Source organism: Rattus norvegicus, chromosome 8 (assembly GCF_036323735.1).
Source record: "Rattus norvegicus strain BN/NHsdMcwi chromosome 8, GRCr8, whole genome shotgun sequence".
In the NCBI taxonomy this organism is placed as follows: Eukaryota; Metazoa; Chordata; class Mammalia; order Rodentia; family Muridae; genus Rattus; species Rattus norvegicus.
In genome coordinates, this window is record NC_086026.1 from 79,935,668 (window position 1) to 79,958,021 (window position 22,354).

A 22,354-nucleotide genomic window follows, 5' to 3' on the forward strand; every position below is an offset into this window, starting at 1 on the left:
ATGCTGCAACCCTTTAATGCAGTCCCTCATGCTGTTGTGACCCCCAGCCATAAAACTATTTCATTGCTACTTCATGACTGTAATTCTGCTACTGTTATGAATCGTAATGTAAATATCTGTGTTTTCTGATGGTCTAATGTGATCCTGTAAAGGGGTCACCACCCACACAGGTTGAGAACCACTGCTCTAATGTCTCTGGGGGACAGAATTCTGGAAAAGCTTGTTAAAATTTCATCGGCCTCTTGATCTTCCAGTTTTTTAAAAGGATCCTTTATTTCATGGTCAGGAAAAATGGTTTAAAAGACTTAAATAAAGACACACTGTGGGGTTGGGGATTTAGCTCAGTGGTAGAGTGCTTGCCTAGGAAGCGCAAAGCCCTGGGTTCGGTCCCCAGCTCCGAAAAAAAAAAAAAAAAAAAAGACACACTGTGTTTGGAAATGGCCTTTTGAACTTAAAAAATAAAGCTTCCTTTGGGGCTTTAGTCTATGTTGTAACAGACACTTTTGAAAAAGATGGCCTGTTGGTTAAAAGAGTGGAAAAGAACTTTCAAGTGTTGTTGGCAATTCAGTAAGTCACTGGGGAGGGGAACTCAGAGCCAGTTCAGGCAGAAGACCTTCCAGATAGTGGGCCACGGACCGCTGTAGGGAGTTGCTGCTTGTGTGTATAAAAGGACAGGGGTGAATCCAAACACAAGTCTGATTCTTTTTTAAAGAGTGAATAAACCCAAAAGCTTTGCTTCTATCCCGGGAGCCTGGGCTGAGTAGAGGAAGATTGACTGACTTTAAGAGAAGAGCTTTTAAATTTGATGACTCACAGCTGAAGGGTCCAAATTAATCTCATGTTCAGATTCACGCTGCTGACTGGCATGAGTTTTGAGTCTGCCTGAATGCACACGTGTGCACGCACACATGTATGTATGTACATATATGTGTATACATACACACATATATGAATTAAATAGATAATGTCACTCAAGTCAAAGCACATTAAACCCCTCAAGGTGTTACTCCATCTCTTGAGTAATGCGTAGTCTTCCAGAAAGTACCACCCGGCAAGCTGGCTTGTCCAAACATGTCAGACCTGAGTAACACTAAGGGCTCATTAAGGGAAAACTGATCACCCCTCTCGCCTGAGTGGAGACCTGACATTCAAGTTGGTCAAACACCAAGAGACCACCCCTAGGAAGGTGGGTTTCCTTTAAGCCATGTTAAAGAGATAGGTGGAATAATTATTCCTTTACGAATACTATACTTACCTTCTCCGAATTTCTGCCCCCTAGTACAGTTCTTCCGAGACATTAAGAGGTCATCATGAGGATCATTGTAAATTATAATCCTGAAAAAAATAGATTTATTAATCTAAAGTCTTAAAAGCAGAAGTAGACTTTTAAGTGTATTTCATTTTTCCCTTGGTTTTTATTTTATATACATGAGTGAGTGTTTGCCTACATGTTTGTGTGTGCACCACTGCACATGTGTAATACCTACAGTGGTCAGAAGGGCGCCTCAGATCCCCTAACAGGGGACATTACAGACAATTGTGAGCAACCATCTAGGTGCTAGGAATCCAACCAGGGTCTTCTGGGAAAGAGGCCAGTGCTCATAACCTCTGGACCATCTCTTTAGGCCTTAAAATATATTCTTTAAATATAGACTGTTTGTTCTTAATTTTGAAACCATAGCGGTTAGCCATCAAATTCTTTTTTTATAAGGAATTTTAGTGTGTGTGTGTGTATGTGTGTGTGTGTGTGTGTGTGTCTGTGTCTGTGTGTGTGTGTTACACATGCCCAGGTATCCTCAGGGACCAGAGGAACTGCAGCTGTGAGCTGCCCAATGTGAGTGCTGGAAATTGAACTCAAGTCCTCTTAACCACGGGGGCCATCTCTTCAACCCTCAACTTCTCTCTGAAAGCAGATTTCATCGATTTTATTATGTAGTTCTTAGTCTGTGTTCTGTTTGAAGCAATACTATTACTTATTTTTCATGATTACATTTTATTTACTGGGAGGAGGGCAGTGTGCACATTCCACAGCAGGCCTCTGGACCTCAGAGGTCAGCTTGCAGGAATTGGTCCTCTCCCTCCCCTGTGTGTATCCCCGGAATCAAACTCGAATGCAGGTCCTGCTTGTCAGCAGGAACCTTTCCCTGCTGAGCCATCTCCTGGTGCAGTTTTACATATTATGAGAGGGAAAGAAGAGAAGGGGGTAGGGACAGGAACAAGGAAAAGAAGGTTGGAGAAAGAGCTTAGTGTTCTGTTACAGGATGTTTTTTAATGAGTAAAAGTAGTACTGAGGGGCCTCATATATAGCTTAGCGGTGTTCAGAACAGGTTCAGTGTGTACAGTACTCATCGGTACAATGACAAGTGTTTAACGTGCATACCCTTCTCCTTGCCTCCAAATGATAATGACAGAGCAGGTGGGTGAGCAGAATCGTGGCTTATGCTGTGTCTGACCTCTTTCAGTACCATGCAGGATGACATCTTCATTCTCCATGAGCAAGAGTATGACAGTTTGCTTGAGTCCGTCTTTAAAACAGAGTTCCTGAGCCTTTTAACAAAGCGATATGAGGAAAAAACCCAGAAGCAACTACCTCTGAAATTCAGCAATACGTGAGTTGGGATATGGAGTCTAGAACGAGAGGTGGGGAGACCTTCACAGTGGGCTGTGTGGTCTGATTAGTTCCATCGCTTCAGCAGTCCATACCCTGGGTACTTCAGTGTCTCCAGGAACAGTGGGGCCTGCTGAAGACAGACTGGGTGGTCATGGGCTAGGGTCATGCTAGTGTCACATTTGTGCTTCTACGAAATAATCAAATCATCAAAAGACTTTTTTTTTTATTATTTACACAAAGATCACTCAAGGAAGACAAGGGAAAGCAGGTGTAGCAGAGTAAAGGTAGAGTCAGGCCGGAAGCAGGAGAAGGTGACTAGAATAAGGGTTCTGACTCTCCAGGTGGTTGGTAGGAATCAGGACTTGGGATATGGGTAGCAATGTCTTATGTCTTGGCTCACCCTCATGTGTCTTGGTGAAACGTTCTAATGGGCAAGACACTACACATTGTTGAGCTCCGAATCTCACATTTGCTAAGCGAGAGTTGTTCGGTTTTTCTTAAATTTCCCTATCTATAGAGTAGAAATAGGGTCCATCTCTTCTTACTCATAAAAATTAGGTAATCATAAGACTGCAATGCCAGGATGAAGGAACCTGACAATAGACAGTGACTTAGAATCATTATTTAAGTCAAAGAACAGAATATGCAGTGCATCACATAGGTGTGCAGAGCATTTCTTTTGGCTCAGAACTCAGGATACACTCCCCCATAGCAGGAAAGTCAAAGCAGGAACTTGAAACCGGTGGTCACATCTTGTCACATTCACAGTCAAGAGCAGAGAGAAATTAACATATGTATGCTTATTCATGCTTGGTACTCCCTATACATATACAGTCCAGGATTGCCTGAATAGGGAATGGTGCTGCCCATAATGGCCTGAGTCCTCCTACATCAATTACCATTAGTAAACAAAACAAGTTTCCCACTTGCCCACAGGACAACCTGATCTAGAAAGCACCTTATTGAGGCTCTCCCTCAGGTGATTCTAGATTGTATCAAGTTGATCATTAAAACTAACCATCATACCCTCCATCCCATTTGGGTTTTGATAGGGGTGTTTGTTTGTTTGTTTGTTTGTTTGTTTGTTTGTTTGTTAGTTTTCCCCTAGCTGAGTGAGTGATGGTACTAGAGTAACAAAATATAACTGAACAATAGCCAAAGTCTATATAGTATGGAATCTTCCACCATCTTGTGTTTGACATCTCACTCCTCCATTCAGGAAAAAAAATGATATAACATCAGGGAAGTTGTTCCTTCCTCCTGTCCTTCAGGCAGGCTCCTCTGGCCTTCTTGAGGGTGAACCTGTGATATGAATGAGGAATCCTGCTCACCAACAGGGTCCTCACAGATGTTGAACTCCAAAGCCATCACCTAACAGCTATACCATGCTGACATTATCATCCCGTTTGAAGACTAGGTAGCTTTGGTTTGATCCCATCCTACAGTTATCACCTTCCCTACAGCCATTAGTTCATGAACACCATTTCCTCACTAGCTCCTTCGGGCTCATAATTCCAATCCATGTGCTTGTCACAGCCTTGAACTGAAGTTGAAAAAGGAGAACTGGGGTCCCTGGAGTGCTGGGGGCTCCCGGCAAGTGCAGTTCTACCAAGGCTTCGGTGACCTGGCCATCCTCAAGCCCAGCAACAAAGTGCTGCAGGTCAGCATTGGACCTGGGCTGCCCAAGAACGCCCGTAAGTGTCCCGGCTCTGCCTCTACTGCTTGGTACCTCATACCTGTCTCTTCTGTGCACACCTGAGATCAAGGAGTCTTGTTTCCCTTGCTGGCTGTGGTGGGGTTCTCAAAAGATAGGGCACTGGAAACTAAGCAATGTTAAGGAGGATGGGCAGGCTGGAGCTGCTAAACGGATGTATTCTTGTACATTGGTGTCCCTGGCATTCATGTTCTAGCTGTGTTTAATATCATTTGCTTGGGCTGGTATAAAGACAAGAACCTGGATTTGGGGCTAATGAGATGGCTCAGTGAGTAAAGGTGCTTGTTGCCAAGCGTGGTGATGTAAGTTCAATCCCTGGTTGCTTATTTCAGGTCCCACCAGAAGAAACACTGTCTCAAGCAGAGGGTATTCTGGTGGAACTAACAACAATTACCCGATGAGAGCCGCCCCTGCTCCCCCAGGTAAGCCCAGCACGCACCATGCAGAGGGACAACTTACAAAAGATGTTTGGAGAACTAGAGAGATGTTTCAGTGTGTTTTGTGTTCAATCTCCAGCACATAAAAGCTGGGCACACTCGTAGTCCCAGCGCTGGGGAGGCAGAGCCAAGAAAATGCCCATGGTTTGCTGCCTTACCTAAGCAGTGAGCCTTTGGGACTACTGAGAGACTCTGTCTCAGTAACCAAGGTGGATCACTCCTGAGCTACAATTCATGAGGTTGACTTCTGACCACACACACACACACACACACACACACACACACAAAGGAAATAAAGAAAGAGTGTGGGGAGAAACCCATCACCTAATAAATATGCAGCAACTGTCCACGTGATCCTAAAACATAAGAAATTAAGTCAGTGAGCCCACATGGCAGCAGAGAGAACAATGTGAGTTTTATTGCCCAGCTCTGTCACTTCCTAAGGCAGAGAGAGGCAAATGAATTCCTGTCCACAGTGGCAGAATGCTGCTAGTTTTACTGTCAGAAGCTGCCCTAATGGAGCCCAAGAAGTTTCTGGGTATCAGCCCACCTGTGCCAGGCTCCACCCACATACCGAAGCAGTGGTTCATAACTAGGTAATGTCCAGATGAATTACTAGAAAAGCGCTGTCCTTAATGAAATAAAATCCAGGCCTCATCCCTAAAGTAAAGTAATATCTGAGAGAATTACAAAAGTTCAGACCCTAGGAAACTGTTCCCAGCTGGGTGGCGGCGACGCACGCCTGCGTTCCCAGCACCAGGGAGGCAGAGGGAGGTGGGTCTCTGTGAGTTCCAGGCCAGCTTGGTCTACAGAGAGAGTTCCAAGACCCTGTCTTGGAAAAAAGGAAGGAAGAAAGGAAGGAAGGAAGGAGGGAGGGAGGGAGGGAGGGAGGGAGGGAGGGAGGGAGGGAGGGAGAGACAGAGAGACTGTTCTCAGAGTAGAGTATTAGTCATTGTGGGATAGACATGAACACATCATTTGGGGACCATATTTGAGTCATGTCATAGCAGATAAGAGGATCCTATTTGCTTCAGTGCCCAAGTAGTACTTTAATCTCCTGCTCCAGGATCTCACACTTGTGCTTTAAGCATGGACATTGTCCAACAATGGGAAATGAGCTCTTCTCTCCTTCGGAATCTCTGCACGCCTAACCAGGATTTCTTTCCTCCTTTTTTCCTTTAATCCTCGGGGAGCATCCAAGCTCAAAGGGACAAGAGAAGCAGGGTTTGCACTTAGTGTTAGTGTACAGTACTGGCCTCTTGCCAGGACCATCTGAAAGCTCCTTGACCTTAGCTCTGGCCAGAGGGTCCTCAAGCCAAGTCAGCCCACAGTGCACCTGACCTTGAACATAGCCCCCGAGCTCTAAATGACAGTCAGATGAGAAATTACCTACAACTTTACATTTCTCAGCTTTGCTTATATATTGGGAGCAGGTGTTGGGGGAGAGGTGTGTGTGTGTGTGTGTGTGTGTGTGTGTGTGTGTGTCTGTGTGTCTGTGTGTGTCTGTGTGTGTGTGTCTGTGTGTGTCTGTGTGTGTGTCTGTGTCTGTATGTGTCTGTGTCTGTGTGTGTGTGTCTGTGTGTGTCTGTGTGTGTCTGTATGTGTCTGTATGTGTGTGTCTGTGTGTGTCTGTGTCTGTGTGTGTCTGTGTGTGTGTCTGTGTGTGTCTGTGTGTGTCAGTGTGTGTCTGTGTGTGTGTCTGTGTGTGTCTGTGTGTGTCTGTATGTGTCTGTATGTGTCTGTCTGTGTGTGTCTGTGTGTGTGTCTGTGTGTGTCTGTGTGTGTGTGTCTGTGTGTGTGTCTGTGTGTGTCTGTGTGTGTCTGTGTGTGTGTCTGTGTGTGTCTGTGTGTGTCTGTCTGTGTGTGTCTGTGTGTGTCTGTGTCTGTATGTGTCTGTGTCTGTATGTGTCTGTGTCTGTGTGTTCTGTGTGTGTCTGTGTGTGTGTCTGTGTGTGTCTGTGTGTGTCTGTGTGTGTATATCCATTTGTGTGCTTGTTGGTGGTATGTGTGCAGATGGAAATGAAGGGATGCACATACATGTTGTACACACCCGTGTAGAGGCCAGAGGATGACCTTAAGTGTTAATCCTTGAGGACCATACACGTTGGTTGTTTTATTTTGTTTTTGAGACAGGATCTCTCTAAATACCCCTGGCTGTCCTGGAACTCTTTATGTAGCGCAGGTTGGCCTCACACTCACAGAGATCCTCTTGCCTCTGCTTCCTAAGTACTGGCATGAGAGGTCGGTGTCCTCCACTGGCTTGGCTTCACCTGCACCACGTTTTTTTGATAGTCTCTTATTAGGACCTGAGGTCTGCCAATTAGGCTCGACTGAGCGCCTGCCTGCCCCTTCCTGTCTCCCAGATGCTAGGATTATACACGAGCATGAGCCACCACCTCTGGCTTTTACTGTGGGCAATGGGACTTGAACTCACATCTTCAGCCTGCAAGGCAACTAAACTATCCCTTCAGGATAGGACTCCTTAGGATTTTAAAGTTTCCCAGAGCATCACAAACCATACTTTTATAAAATGTAATTTTAAAAAAATGAGTTTGTAGAACAATGAAATCTGAAAAGCACATAAAATACAATCCAAATTTTTGTTCTTAATTTCAAACAGGCATAAAATGCGTCTTCTGAGTGCTTTTTCTCAGTCTCTGAACTCAGTGTGGACAAATGAGTCTCCGGTGACATGGGGACACTCCCCTACTTTCCTGTGCCCTAGGAAACATCCCACTCTAACAAACTTCTTTTTCTTTCCTAAGCACTCTTGGCAGCAAGTGGGGCCTCAATGTCTTCCCCCACTCCCAGATGCTGTGGGGAGTCCTTCAAATTCTTATTCACTGGGTCAGATGAGGAGAAAGTCTTATTTGTCTCAAGCATCTAGTTTCCATCCAGCCTGGAGCCTGTGCGGGGAATAGCCAGAGCCCACGCAAGCTGGGGAGAAGCCTACTCCTAAGTGCTCCGCCCTACAGCCTGGCCGGTCAGAACAGGAACTTGCTTATTGTTGCCAGAGAGGGGAAAGCTCACTGTACCTTTAGAAGGGTGTCAAGATAACAGAAATGCACGCACATCAGAGCTAGAAGAGAGCAGGTAAATGCTGGACCCGTCTCCTTGTCCTTGAGTGAGGACACTGGCCTGAAAGATGATAGTGTTGCTTGCCATCAGAGCTGGAGAAGCCAGAACTGAGCCCCTAAGCCCATAGCCACTCCATGCTACCAGAGAATTGTGCAGTTTTCTGGTGTGCACAACTGAAGTGGGCCTCAAGGGAGAGCGTTCTCTTCCGCACTGTCAGCAGGAAAAGAGACAGAGCTGTGTTATATGTGGCAGGGGGCGATGATGCCCCCATTTTCAAGAGGCCAACCCACTATCCATCCATGACTAGCTGGCTTATGTAACTTTGGAGATCTTACCTAGAAGTCTCTGGTGCACAGACCTTTCTTTGTCCAGTTGGGCTGGCTGGCTGGCTGGCTGGCTGGCTGCTCTTCCCTCACCTGTGTGGGGCCTCCCCCATGTCGCACAGCAGTCTTCAGCCAAGGGCCACTTCCTCCTCCTGAAACTGACCACCAAGGTCCTGCTTTCAAAGTATGGAAGTCCAGAAATCAAAAGCCCGCTTTGGCTCACGTAATCATCATGCCCTATCAAAATTAAACAGCTCATCCTAACACAAGGTTTCTTCTTGTACCTTTATAAACTATTTCTCTATGTGTCACGTCTGTCTCTTCTCTATCCTGAGGCAGACCTGTGTCCCATTCCCCTACTTTATTTCCCTTGTTCCCTTCCTCTTCTCCTTCCTCTTCTATGGCCAGTCTTTGTCTCTTATTCCCTGCCCTCTGTCTCTCTGGGGCAAATAAATCCCCTTTGTGCTGAGAACTTGTTTTTGGGAATCCTGAGCCAATACAATTCCTTACCCTGAAACTCCTTGAAATGAATGGCCAACTGTTTAACCCACTGCCCACTGTCCTCCTGAGTCACGGCTTCACCGACCTGAAAACTGCTTTCCCACTTGCTGCGAACTCCGCTTGCTCTGACTGTGGACTTTGAAATCCAGATATCTAGGAATTCTATTGGTATATTCCACAGCTTGTCTGACGCACTTCCTAAGCAGGTAACGTTGCTGCTATCACATTGTCTTCCCCAAGTATAATCTGATTCAACAGTTATACCTCCGAAACATTGAAAGGAAAGTAGTGTACTCACATTCTTACAATATATTGCTGGTAGTAATACTTTCTGATGAGGAAACTGGAGACCAAAGACACCTAATCACTTGCCTTCCCCTAGTTAATGGAATAAGCATGGAGGAGCTTTTGGCAACCAACAGAAATTGACCTTCTTTCTTTCCTTTCCTCTCTAGGATGCCATCGAAATGGCCTCACCAGAAACCAGTTTGTGCATCCTCCCCGTGCCTCTGGAAACCAGAGGTCCAATCAGAAAAGCCTATACACCTCTATGGCCCGCCCACCCTTGCCAAGGCAACAGTCCACAGGCTCAGACCGATTGTCTCAGACACCGGAGAGCCTGGATTTCCTCAAGGTCCCGGACCAGGGTGCTGCTGGGTAAGATTTTGCCTGTATGACAAAGCCAGTGAACTCTAGTTCCACCGCGCGTAAAGAGGGTTCAAGGGTTCTGAGAGAGTCAGTCCTGAGTTCTCAAGTTCAGTTTTCTACCCAAGTACTGCAATCTAGGATCCATGGCTGCGAGACCAAGTTAAAAGTAGCACCATGCATTTCAGCCCCTCCTATCACCAGCCACCTGCTCTCAGTCAGCCACAGGAATCTGCTACTCGGTAATCTTTACGTTTTCCTTTTATCGTTGAGGGATGATGGTTATTTGCTTTATTGTTTGTGCCTGTACCTGCAGCAGCATGAATGTAACAATTCTTAGTTTTAGCAACATTTAGAATAGGGTACCAGGGTCTAAGAAGAAACGACTCAGCAGTTAAAAACACATATCTTTGTAGAGGACGTGGGTTCTGTTTCCAGCACCTACAGAGGTCCAATCAGAAAAGCCTGTACATCTCTATGGCCAACCCACCCTTGCCAAGGCAAAGTCCACAGGCTCAGACCGATTGTCTCAGATACCAGAGAGCCTGGATTTCCTCAAGATCCTGGACCAGGGAGGGTTATGATGGTTGTACAACAAAACTTTCCCTGAAGAGATGTAATACCCCAGATAGAGAACCCCTAACAGACCGAAGTACAGTACTTCCAAAGTCTTACTTGGTGAACCAATGAATTTTGCTTCAAGTTACTTAACGGGAATATGGGGAAAAGGTAACAGGAGCAGAAATTACTCAAGGACAGCGGCATCCCGCAGGCCCACCCAACATGGATGACAGCCCACCAAAGCTGGGAAATTTGGGGTACACTGTGCAGCCCACAGGCAGCTCAACAGGTTGAGTGTCCTTTCCAAGTGACTCTGATCTAAAGCCCTCCCAGGCAGCTGGTCTGACCTCAGAGCTTTCTTCGTAGCTTTTGTCCTCAGAGAGCCTTCTTTGCCACTCATATGCACACATCCACATACTCACGCATGCACACTCGCACACAAATAAATACATTTCCAAAAGTATTTAAAAAACATCCCATCCTCATGTCCTCTGAGATGTGAGTGCTTAGCATAACGGCCTCAAGCGCTAAGGAGCACCTTAGAATTCAGGCCCAGGGTGTCTGATCATTGCTAAGTAGGATTGTCAGATGCACAAGTCAAGCCTGAGGGAGAGCTATAACTTAATCTCCAGTACCTTACATTTTAGTTTGCTTTCTATCCTGAGATAAAATACTCTGACCACAGCAACTTGGGGAGGAAAGTGTTTGGCTTACACTTCCAGGTCACAATCCATCACTGAGGCTTACAGTCAACCATGGAAGACTTACGCTTATGTATTGGCGCTCCAGCTCACTCAGCTAGTTTTCTTATACAATATAGGCCTAGGCTCTGCCTAGGGATGGTGCCACCCAAAGTGGGCTAGGCTCTTCCACATCAATTATTAATCAAGACTGTTTCTCACAGAGATGACCACAGGATAATTTGATCAACGCAAGTCTTCAACTGAGGTTCCCTCTTCTTAGATGGCTTTAGGTTACTTCAAATTAACAATGAAAACCTATCAGGACGCTTGAAGCTTGCCACTTACCTTCCCTGAGCTTTGGCTTCTTTGTGTAGACCGATGTGATACCGTCATGTGAAGGCATGCTAGGAGAAGGTGTGATACACTTTATATGCTTAGCATGGTACTTGTATATAGAAGACAACTCAGTCAGCAGTTGCTTGACCAGGATGATGATGATGATGATGATGATGATGATGATGATGATGATGATGATGATGGTAGTGGTGGTGGTGGTGATGCTGATGGTGATGATAAAGATATGGTGATGATGGTGGTAGTGATAATGTTGATGACAGTGAAAATGACCATGAGATTATACTTGACCTAGTGACATTATGTTTTTTATTTTTTTTTTGTTTTGTTTTGTGTGCATTTGCTTGTATTGAGAAGGGTAGCATATCACATAATGGTGCACATGCAGAGGTCAGAAGACAACTTTCTGGAGTCATTCCTCTCCTTTCACAACATGGGTTCCAGGAATCTTAAGATCCCCAGATTTGTCAGCGATCCGCCTTTACCCACTGAGCTATCTCACTGGCCCCACCTAGTGACTTTAAGATATCTTCCAACTGATCTTTGAGTTGTGGAGCTAGAAGCTCTGTGTGCTGAATCCAGCCGAGGACCTGCTTCAGGCTACTTCTTCCCTCCTCCTGTTCCTCATATCCATTTCCAGTTTTCCCTCTCTCTGTTGTCTCATGAACACTGGAGAAATCTTAAAGGAGAACCAGGAGAAGAGTCTGCAAAATAGACTTATGCTGAGAGAAAGAACAGGGCTCCCCATGGGTGCCTCCTGGGCACCTCCATGGCAGTGCATGCCTTTGCGTGTGTGTGTGTGTGTGTGTGTGTGTGTGTGTGTGTGTGTGTGTGTGTGTGCATGCCTCTGTGTGCGTGTGTGTGTGCATGCACGAGCATGTGTCACATACACGTGTGTGGATTTTAGATGTCATTTTTCTTACTGTCTTACTCTTTGTGGTCTCTCACTAAGCCTAGAGCTTACTAACTGGCTAAACAGCCTGGCAATCAGCCTTAGAAATCCTCCTCTCCCCACCACCCCAGTTCTGGGATCGCAGGCACTGGCTGCCATATCTGGCTTCTGCTGTGGGTACTGGTTATCTGAACCGAGGTCCTCCCGTGGCAAGGCAAGTTCCAAGTAAGTTGTCTTCCTGGTTACATCTCTACCAAGTCCCCAGGCAATACTGATGACAGTCCTCCAAGGAAGGACCACATGGTGACCTTCAGAAGTTGTCTAAAGGACAACTTAGGTTTGATGATAAGGTTCAGGAAAGGTGGGTGGGGAGGCACTTTTGAGGTAGTAGGCTTTTCACTGAAGGACCCAGGTGCTATTCATATATGTGAGCATCCCTGAAATAGTCACAAGATTATTCCTGGGCCCCACGTCTTGTGTTCCAGAGCAGACAGGGGGATGATAAGCAATCACCACTTCACGTCTCCTCGCCCTGTCTGCTGGCTCTCTGTTTGCTCTGGTTTTGGCAAGCAACACCACCCTTTCAGCCTGCCTTGCAAGTTGCAGACTTGCATATGGGCCAGGTGGGAGCATCTGTCAGCCAAAAGTAGGCAGTGTAGAAATGCTGGGTCTTGGGTCTTCACCAAGACTGCTCCCTTCCAGCCCCATTGAGGTCTTATCACACCCTTCCCTGCCTTCAGTTCCTGATCCCCTGTATGTACACTGCTGTCTTGGAGACCGGCCAGGAGGAAGAACTGTACAATAGGCAATGTGACTGTCCTGTCTGTATATGTCTAACTCTGACATTAGCAGTTCAGTAGCTACAAGAATTCAAGCCAGTCTCCTCATTCTACACTTAGGCCTGCTTTGTAGACACAGTGTCCTTAACAAAATAGGAACTTAGCTGAGCATGACGGCTCCACCTATAATCCCAACATTCAGGAGACTGAGGCAGAAGGATTACTATAAGTTTGAGACCCAGGCTAACGTCAGCTAAAGTCTGAGACCATGTGTCTAAAGAAAGAAAAACACAAGGGGGACGGACCTGAGGAGATGGTTTAAATGGTTAAGAACACTGGCTGCTCTCACAGAGGACCTGAGTTCAGTTCCCAGACCCACATAGTAGCTCAGAACCCACTTTACTCTGGTTCTAAGGGGTTCAGACACCCTTTTTTGGCTTCTTGGGGTGCTGCATGCAGGTGCACATACAAGAAAAACCACACGTTTACATAAAATAAAAAAATATTTTTCTAAAAAAGCAAACAAGGGGATAAGGGCATAGGAAACTAGCATTTGCTTTCTACAGTACAGATTTGGAAACTCAGCTTTTAATGTGGCAGAGAACTTGGTGCCATTTTAGGAGCCTGTGGTTACCTAAATTTAACAGTTTCTCTTTGCCAAAAGACAAACTATGTGGAAGCTCAAAGAGAACCCCAAATCCGTACTTTCTCCATAAACATGAGGATCCCTATTGAGATCGAAGTGCCAAAGGCTCACCTTGAATTTACCACCCGAGACCCAGACCCCCACAGCCTCCTGTGGGTCTTCACGTCCTGGCTTTGTCTTGCCTTCCTCTCTCTCACCTCTCCACATTCTTCCTTACAGACACATTTCACACAGCCATTATTTCTGTTGGCCCTCATGCCATGGCTGATATCAAATGGCCTCATTAGCACCTCACGTTTGTTCAAAGTTCACTACATTGATTATCATTCCAACAAAGTCTATTTGTCTGTCTATCTGTCTGTCTTCTCTCCTCCCTTCCTTCCTTCCTCCTTTTTTTTTTTCTTTTTTCTATAATGTTGGGGATAGAGCCCAGACCTTGCACGTGCTAAGCAAATGCTTTAGCACTGAGCTACACCCCCAGCTTCCTCAGCCTCAGTGGCATTCCTGCACGTCATTGGGTTTGCCGCCATTGTCCTCAGCACACCATCCTTCTCCAGATGACACTGCACCATACAGAGGGAGCCGTGGGCTTACAGCCCCTTCGAGGTGCACTCGCAGTAAAGCTCCGCCCTAATTTTTTTTTTCCAGTCATGGTAGGGCACATCTTTAATCCCAGCACTCAGAAGGCAGAGGCAGATAGTCTCTGTGAGATTCAGGCCAGTCTGGTCTATGGGGTGAGTTCCAGGCCTTCCAGGGCTACATAGTGAGACACCCCCACCCCTGATTCGTAGCAGCTCTTGATCTGGCCACAGGGTATGCTGGTTAGTTCCCCTCAGGGCACTGCAATGTGATATACCTATAGTCCGTGATGAAAGAATTGAAGCCAAGACTGCAAATGTCGGTTGCCATTTTTAATCCTGTGTTCTGTTTCATGAAAGGGTGGCTGTGGGACCTTTCAAGATGCTCCAGGGGTGAAGCTAACTAGAAGTAGGGAAACAGAAAAAACAGGAGCAGGTACTGGGTGACAAGACTTCCGGCCACGCAGCAAAGGAGAAATAGTTGGGAAGCGTTAAGTGCTGCCTGGGTATCTCCAGTCAGGAAGGACTCTTCTAATGGAGTCATATTTTCAAAAGGCTTAAAATTTCCAGCAAATGTCCAATAGCAATATTCTCAACCCACAGTCTACCGGAGCAGCTGGAACCTGGCCCAGGCCAACCCCAGGTCTTCGGAATTCCTGGCACCCGCTCCCATATTTCCAGTAATGTCTATGGTTTCAGCCTTTGGAGCAGAACATGATTTTAAAAGCCAATACAATAAGACTCCATCCTTTTCCTTCTTAGAAATTCAAGACCCAAATTTCACATCTGCAGAACAAAAGCCGTGATGTTCAAACGCTTACTCCCCAGCGCTCCCTGGCCCACCAGCCTTGGCAGTGGTGGGAAGGGCTTAGAAAGTTCACAGAACGTGGTGTATCAGAGTAGGAAGGACTGGGCATGAGGCTGGTTCATCCATTGGCTCCCTTTGCTTTTACTCATCAGACATCTCCTGCCCCATGCTTAGTGACAGCTCATGCCTGTCACTTACTTAACTTGTGTTCTTTGGCGTCTTCACACGTATAATGGGGAGAATAAGATGCCAATAACTGAAGTTAGCAAGATGACTCCGCGGGTAAGGGTATTTGTTACCTGTTTTGATCCCTAAGGACCTTCATGGTAAGAAAGAACAGGTTCTCCCTCCCAAAAGGCATCCCTTACCACCACATAAGAGCCCCGATAATCATTCCACACACATCAGCAAATTAACTGATGAATTAAACTTTAAAAATGGGTAAACCGGGAGTGGTGGCACACACCTTTAATCCCAGCACTTGGGAGGCAGAGGCAGGCAGATCTCTGTGAGTTCGAGGCCAGGACAGCCACACTGAGGAACCCTGTCTTGAAAAACAAAAAGCAACGAAATGAAAGGCTAATAAAAGAAAGGCCTACCTTTCTGAGTTTTCTTAAAGGTGACAGCCTGAATGGACAACAAAGCACAATGCAGTCTGATTTGGAGGAGCTGGTTTTTTTGAGGTTCTAGGATTCGAGCCTAGAATCTCATACATTCTAAGCAAATTCTCTAGCACATAACTGTATACTTAGCTGGAAAATTCTTTTGCATTTGTTCCTAGGGAGCTAGGCAGGGGAAACACTCCCCAGAACACATGAGGACTAGCTGTGCCATTCATGGTGCAGAGCAGAGGCAGGATACACTGGTGCAGGGATGTTGCAGCTGTCACTAAACTCTGAGCTCAATCAGGACAACTTAAAGATACAAATTCCTTCTTTCCCTGTGTGCCATGTGCTTCATGGAAAAGCACTGTGTCTGACCAACATCACACCCACATCCTGTGGACTGGGGCAGGGTCATCAACTAGTCTTTAATTTGGAGAGGTTTGATGCCAGTTAGGTTTTCATACCTTGGGAGAATCGCCAACCCTCTATGAGGCCCTGTCAACTGTCATTGATCTCAATGTCTGCATCATGGACTTCCCTAGCCAATAACGTAGGATTCACATTCCAGGACAAATTCTCAACATGCAGCCCGGATGTGCTGTGCATGGTTCCATGGTTCCTCAGGAGGAATGAATAGCATTCTGGGTTACAGTGTGGTTATGCTTGAATATAATGCCCTGTTCAAGAGAAGAGAAGTTAAATAGACTTGTTATGTTAAGGGACAGAAAGCACAATATGCAATTTGCCCGAACTAAAGTGATTCATCAAATTATAACAGGAAAGCTTAGGTTCATTGTACAAAAATTTCATGAGATGGCTTAGCAGTTAATAGCTCTCTCTGAGGATCTGAGTTCTATTCCCAGCACCCACCTGGCAGCTCTCAACCATTTGTAATTCCATTTCCAGAGGATCCAACTGCCTTCTTCCGGCCTTCAAAGGCATCAGGCATGCACACGGTACATAGACACACATGTAGACAAAAGACCAGTCATATAACATTAAATATTTTTTAAATTACGTATAGAGGCAGGCAGCTAGTAAATAGGTCGGCAGGGAAAGGTGTTTGCTGCCAAGCCTGAGGACTTGGCTTCAGTCCTCAGGACACCCTTGGTGACAATGAAAACCAACCCCAACCCTAGCAAACTGCCCTCTGACCCTCACAAATGCCTTGGCATGTATCTTTCTCTCTCTCAAAACACACACACACACACACACACACACACACACACACACACACTCACAATGTAACAATTACCCCCCACCCCCCACCCCGAAGCTGAGGACCTAACCCAGGGCCTTGTGCTTGCTAGGCAAACAATTTTCAATTAAGAAAATTACATGTAATCAAACATTAGATTTGTTTGATAGTATGTAGGTTTATCGCTACATACTAACACATGTGTTTGCACAGATATGGACAGGTCCACAGATAAAGTAACTTGTACTGCTGACATATCAGCAAGGATTACAACTTTATTATTAAACTGACATTCTCACTGTAGCCTCCATTCTCGCAGTGAAGGATCTGTTTTTATAACACAGTTTTCAAACCTGGAGTGTGTGTGTTTGGGTGGGGGTTATTAGAAAAATAAAAACAGGGGTTGGGGATTTAGCTCGGTGGTAGAGGCCCTGGGTTCGGTCCCCAGCCCCGAAAAAAAGAAAAGAAAAAACAAAACAAAACAAAACAAAACAACAACAACAAAAAAAAACAGCACAAACCAGCAGAGGGGCCAGAATTACCCAAACCTTGTACAGACAGTTCAAAACAAGTGGAGGGACAGCCTGCCGTTTCTTTTTGATTTGATATTTGAAACCAGATTTACTATGTCTATCTCAGTCTGGCCTTGAGCTCATGGAGATTCTCCTGCCTCAGCCTCCAGGGTGCTAGAATTACAGGTGTGTGCTGCCAAACCCAGTTCAGAAAAGCATTTCCAATTTTCACTTTTATCTTTTTACATGTATGGGTATTTTGCCTGGATGTGTATCTCTGCATCATATGTGTGCCTGGTGCTTGCAAAAGCCAGAAAAGAGCATCAGATACCCGGGAACTAGCATTGCATGGAGTCGTGAGTCACTAAGTGCTGGGAACCAAACCAGGTTTCTCTGCAAGAATAGCACGGGCTCTTTTTTTTTTTTTAATATTTATTTATTTATGTATGCGAGCACAGTGTCTCTTGTATTCAGACACACCAGAAGAGGGCATCAGATCCCATTATAGATGGTTGTGAGCCACCATGTGGTTGCTGGGATTTGAACTCAGGACCTCTGGAAGAGCAGTCAGTGCTCTTAACCACTGAGCCATCTCTCCAGCCCACAGCACGGGCTCTTAACTGCTGAGTCATTTCTCCAGCCTCAGGAAAGCATTTTTGATGATGATGAATTCAGGTTATTATCAGAAGGGTCTCCTGAGCAGTGGCTTGTGGGTGAACAATAAAACTGAACAAAAATGCCTAGATTGGGGGCTGGAGAGATGGCTCAGCGGTTAAGAGCACTGATTGCTCTTCCAGAGGTCCTGAGTTCAATTCCCAGCAACCACATGGTGGCTCACAACCATCTGTAACAGGGATCTGATACTCTCTTCTGGTGTGTCTGAAGACAGCTACAATGTACCTATATATAATAAATAAATAAATCTTTAAAAAAATGCCTAGATTGCAACACTTGCCAGTTCCTGGGGATAAATGGCTTTGTTTTTATGGATTTGGCTCAAGCTAGGCTTGTCTGGGAAGACAGACCTCAACTGAGAAGTGTGTGGCCTCTATCAGATTTGCCTTGTAGATGAGTCTATGGATGTCGGCCACAACACTCCTAGGCTGGTGGGTCCTGAGTTGTGTGAGAAAGCAAAGATATCAAGCCCCTAAGCAGTTCCCTCCCAGGGTCTTTGCTTCGATCCTGCCTTGAGTTCCTGCCCAGACTTCCCTTCGTGATGAACCTCGGCCAGGATGTTTTATGCTTCAGTGTTTTATGGTGGCAATAGCAGCAAACGAGGAGACACAGTAAACATACATACCATGGCTAGGCGTTGGGCCACCAGCATGGCTACCCTGAAAGTGTGCCAGGGTTTGGGGCTGGGAGGTGTGGGGTGGGAGTAGCTTGCTTATTTCCTTTGGTAAGATTTGTTTTTTAATGACTGTTTCACAAGTAGTTGACACAGTTCCTGAGAGACTGAGCCATCAGCTCTGCCGAGGACTGAGTCAGCTCTGCTCAGAGGCCCTCCTGGACTGAGTTGACAGTCACCCTGGCTGGGAGCGGAACCTAAATGACCTCGTTAATCAGTTTCTGGTAGTGCATTGAAAGCCATCAGATCTCCATATTTATTACACAGGATCGCCACCTAGTGACACAACAGAGATTGGCTGGCTTCGGAGGTTTGGGGGCTCTTTCTAACCTTGCCTGGGTAATGGCAGTTGTGTGGTGACTGGCTGTGTGCTGTGACTGCTCAACCCAAGAGTCAGTCAGCTCCTCATCTGCATAGACTCCTTGTTCCTCAGTTGCACACTGAATTCAGGTATAGACCCTGTCTAAAGCCATAATGAGCAACCAAGACTATGTAGTGGCTGCATGGAGGCAGGTGTTTGAGCAATTCTGCTTCTTGGGACACTTACAGCAGCTCCATACAAGGCCTGACCCATCCCCAGGCTCAACTACCCTTTGAACAACTCACAGAGTCTTGCCCTACCTTCTGATTCAAGAGAAGCTTTATGGAGATATAACCTACATGCCACAGAATCGACCCACTTACAATGTCCCACTTCAGTGTATTAATGAAACTCATGCACTGTGGCCACAATCTAACCCTCCATAAAACTTTCCCTTCAGGCAAGGCAGTGCTGGTGCATACCTTTAATTCCACAGGCAAGCAGATTGAGACTAGCCTTGTCTACAGAACAAGTTTGGGGCAGCCAGGGATACACACACACACACATGGGGCGGGGGGCGGGAGGGAGGAAAGAGAAACTTTTCCAGTAACATCGTCCCACTCACTATCTACATATCTATGTTGGCCTGTTATAGACATTTTATATATATAGAGAGAGTCATGTTATTTATGATTAAACATTATATTCATATATTTAAGATCATTTTCTTGGGGCTGGGGATTTAGCTCAGTGGTAGAGTGCTTACCTAGGAAGCCCAAGGCCCTGGGTTCGGTCCCCAGCTCCGGGGGAAAAAAAAAAAAAAAAAGATCATTTTCTTAATTTCATTGCCCTTTTTAGTTACACCTGCTTACCTGTGTATGTACGTGGAGGGACCACAGCACCTGAGTGGCAGTTAGAGGACGACTTTAGGGAATCAGTTCTCTCTTTCCACCATGTGCTGTGCGTCCTGAGGACTAAACTCGGGTCATCAGGCCTGGTAGCAAAGCACCTTCACCCACTGGGTCATCTTGCTGGCCTCAGTCTCAACTCTGAGTTTATCTTTACTGTGCATGGCTTTCTCGTTTGACTTTATTTATTTACTTACTTACTTACACTTGATTATGTGAGACAGTGTCTCGTATAGCCCAGGCTGGCCTGTCCTCAAACCCACTATGTAGTCAAAGATGACCTTGAAATTCTGATCTTCCTGCCCCTACCTTCCCAGTGCTTTATTATGGATTATGGACATGCACCACCTGGTTTATGCAGTGCTGGGGCTTGAACCCCAGATTTGATGCATGCTGAGGAAGTGTTCAGTCTACTGCGCCATACCACACCTCTAGCTCTCTATATATTGATCTTCTACCAGTTGCTGAGCTCTGTGGTGAACAGCTTTCTAGTGTGTTCCTTGAGTGTCTCGAGGCATGGCTGTTGTCTTATCTGTCACTTCTTTGCGCTCTGAACACCACTGACTATGCTGACTTAGCAGCCTTGGCTCAGAGCCTCCAGCACAGCGTCGTGCAGGTGCGGTGAAGGCTCGCAGCCGTGTTTTCTGCCTCATCTCGTGAGCAGGGGTCCTTACTTCAGCCAGGGCTCACAAAGCAAGGTACCAGTCTGGACCAAATGCACCCTGAGCAAGCTCCTCTCAGAGAAGGGAGATGTCTAGAAGATGCAGGGTAGGAAGTGATGTCACTGAAATAATCCATGAGTTAGTCAGTCATCAGCAAAAGTGTTTCGAGTGATTACCTGGGATGAAGAACGGGAGCTGTCCTGGGGTTGCTACTTTCCACAGGGCTGGGACAGAGACAAGCGTCAGCCCAGCCCAGCTGGCATCCAGTACCCACCCTAGCCACCTCCCACCTGAATCAGCCAGTTCATCGCACCTGGTGCACATCTGTCTATTGTCACAGGCTCCCAACAAGTACAAGGCTGTGTGGCCTCCGGCAAACTTAGCTCGAAATGGAGGGATGCGTCTTTAAGGTGGAGATAAGGCTGTCCCTCTGCTCTGTTCTCGTAGATGTTAGTAAACATGGCTAGACCTAAGAGCCTGCCCTGCCCGTGTAGGCGCTCACCTCAGACCCTTCTATTTTTAATTACGTTTATTTGTTGGTGTGTTGTGTAGGAATGTACACGCTGCGGTGCACGTGGCGGTCAGAGGACAGTGTTTGAGAGTCAGTTCTCGCCTTCCACCATGTGGGGCTTGGGAATCAGCCAGCGAGTGCCTTTTCCCCGTGGAGTCATCCTACTGCTCCACCAACCTCAAGGTCCTTTTGGAAGAGGGCATAATCTAAGCGCCCCTTGTAGGCTTTGCTTTGGCTTAGCCTTCGGCAAAGTGGGGGGAAGTGTTTCCTAACTTTCTCTGTCCTTTTTCAAAAGTGCACTTCATAGATATATTAAATAACTGTTTCAGATGCTAGTTTAATGAGCTCACACATAGGACTGGGAATGTCGCCACTATTAGAATGCTTGCTTAGCATATATTGAGGCCATGAGACTGTGATGGTGCATGCAATCCCGGTCTTTGGGATACAGAAACAGGAGGATCAGAAGTTCAAGGTCATCCTTGTCTACATAGTGAGTTTAAGCATAGCCTGGGCTACATGAGATCCTGTCTCAGAAAAGAGCTCACTCGCTCTTGTTGTAATTATTCCTCTTGGAGACACTGAATAGTAAACTGAGGCAGCATAGTAGAAGGGCTGGAAAGATGGCCCAGCGGGCTAAGGTGATTGAACCAGATATGTAGTCCTTGCTGCAGCCACCATAAAGTGCTGCTACTTCTTCACGTCTTCCTGTCTCATGTGGTCCTGCTCTCTCCACAGAGTCCGAAGACAAACGACCAGCCGGCCTCCCCCAGCAGGCGGCAGACCAAAGCCTCAGCCCAAGCCTAAGCCTCAGGTGCCGCAGTGCAAGGCTCTGTATGCCTACGATGCTCAGGACACAGACGAACTCAGCTTCAATGCCAATGACGTCATCGATATTATTAAGGAAGGTGAGTGCATGGCCGCTTACACGAGCTTCCCAGAGGGCGTGCAGGGGGTTCATGGGCTCACTTATCAAGGGTGCAAACCAGTGGTTCTCACCTTGTGGGTCTTGACCTGTTTTAGGATTTCATGACACGATGACCACAGCAACTCTCAGGAAGGAAAACATTTAACTGGGACTGGCTTACAGTTTCAGAGGTTCAGTTCATTGTCATCATGGCAGGAAGCATGGCAGCATCCAGGCAGACAAGGTCCTGGAGGAGCCAAGACTTCTCCATCTTAATATTCAGGCGGCAGCAGAAGATTGTGTGCCACACTGGGCATAGACTGAGCATAGGAGACCTCAAAGTCCACCCACAGAGTGACACACTTCCTCCAGCAAGACCACACCCACTCCAACAAGGCCACACCCACTCCAACAAGGCCACACCTCCCAATAGTGCCACTCCCTATGGGCCAAGATTCAAACAAATGAATCTATGGGAACCATACCTATTCAGATCACCACATGACCCCTTGGGGGGGGGGGGTCAAATGACCCTTTCACAGGGTTCACATATCAGATATTTACATTATGATTCACGTAGCAGTAGCAAAGTTACAGTTGTGGAGTAGCTACAAAATAATGTTATAGTTGGGGGTCATCACAACATATGGAACTGTATTAAAGGGTCATAATATAGGAAGGTTGAGAGCCACTGGTGTAGACAGAGGTTAAGGTAGACCTCGAGCTACTTGATCAAAACCTTTTACAATGCCAGAGATTGAACACCAGGCCTTGTGAGTGCAAGGCAAGCAT

At 46.3% G+C, this 22,354-nt stretch overlaps 1 protein-coding gene across 2 annotated transcripts in view; it reads left to right on the forward strand.

Moving 5' to 3' along the window:
* The window catches only part of Myo1e (myosin IE), a 192,221-nt gene that overhangs the window by 166,840 nt on the left and 3,027 nt on the right, over window positions 1-22,354 (forward strand). For both annotated transcript variants that reach the window (NM_173101.2, XM_039080888.2), the window contains 5 exons: window positions 2,463-2,609; window positions 4,148-4,305; window positions 4,658-4,747; window positions 9,120-9,321; window positions 21,394-21,563. In NM_173101.2, the coding sequence (NP_775124.1) occupies window positions 2,463-2,609; window positions 4,148-4,305; window positions 4,658-4,747; window positions 9,120-9,321; window positions 21,394-21,563 (767 nt within the window). The remainder of the gene's footprint in view (window positions 1-2,462; window positions 2,610-4,147; window positions 4,306-4,657; window positions 4,748-9,119; window positions 9,322-21,393; window positions 21,564-22,354) is intronic.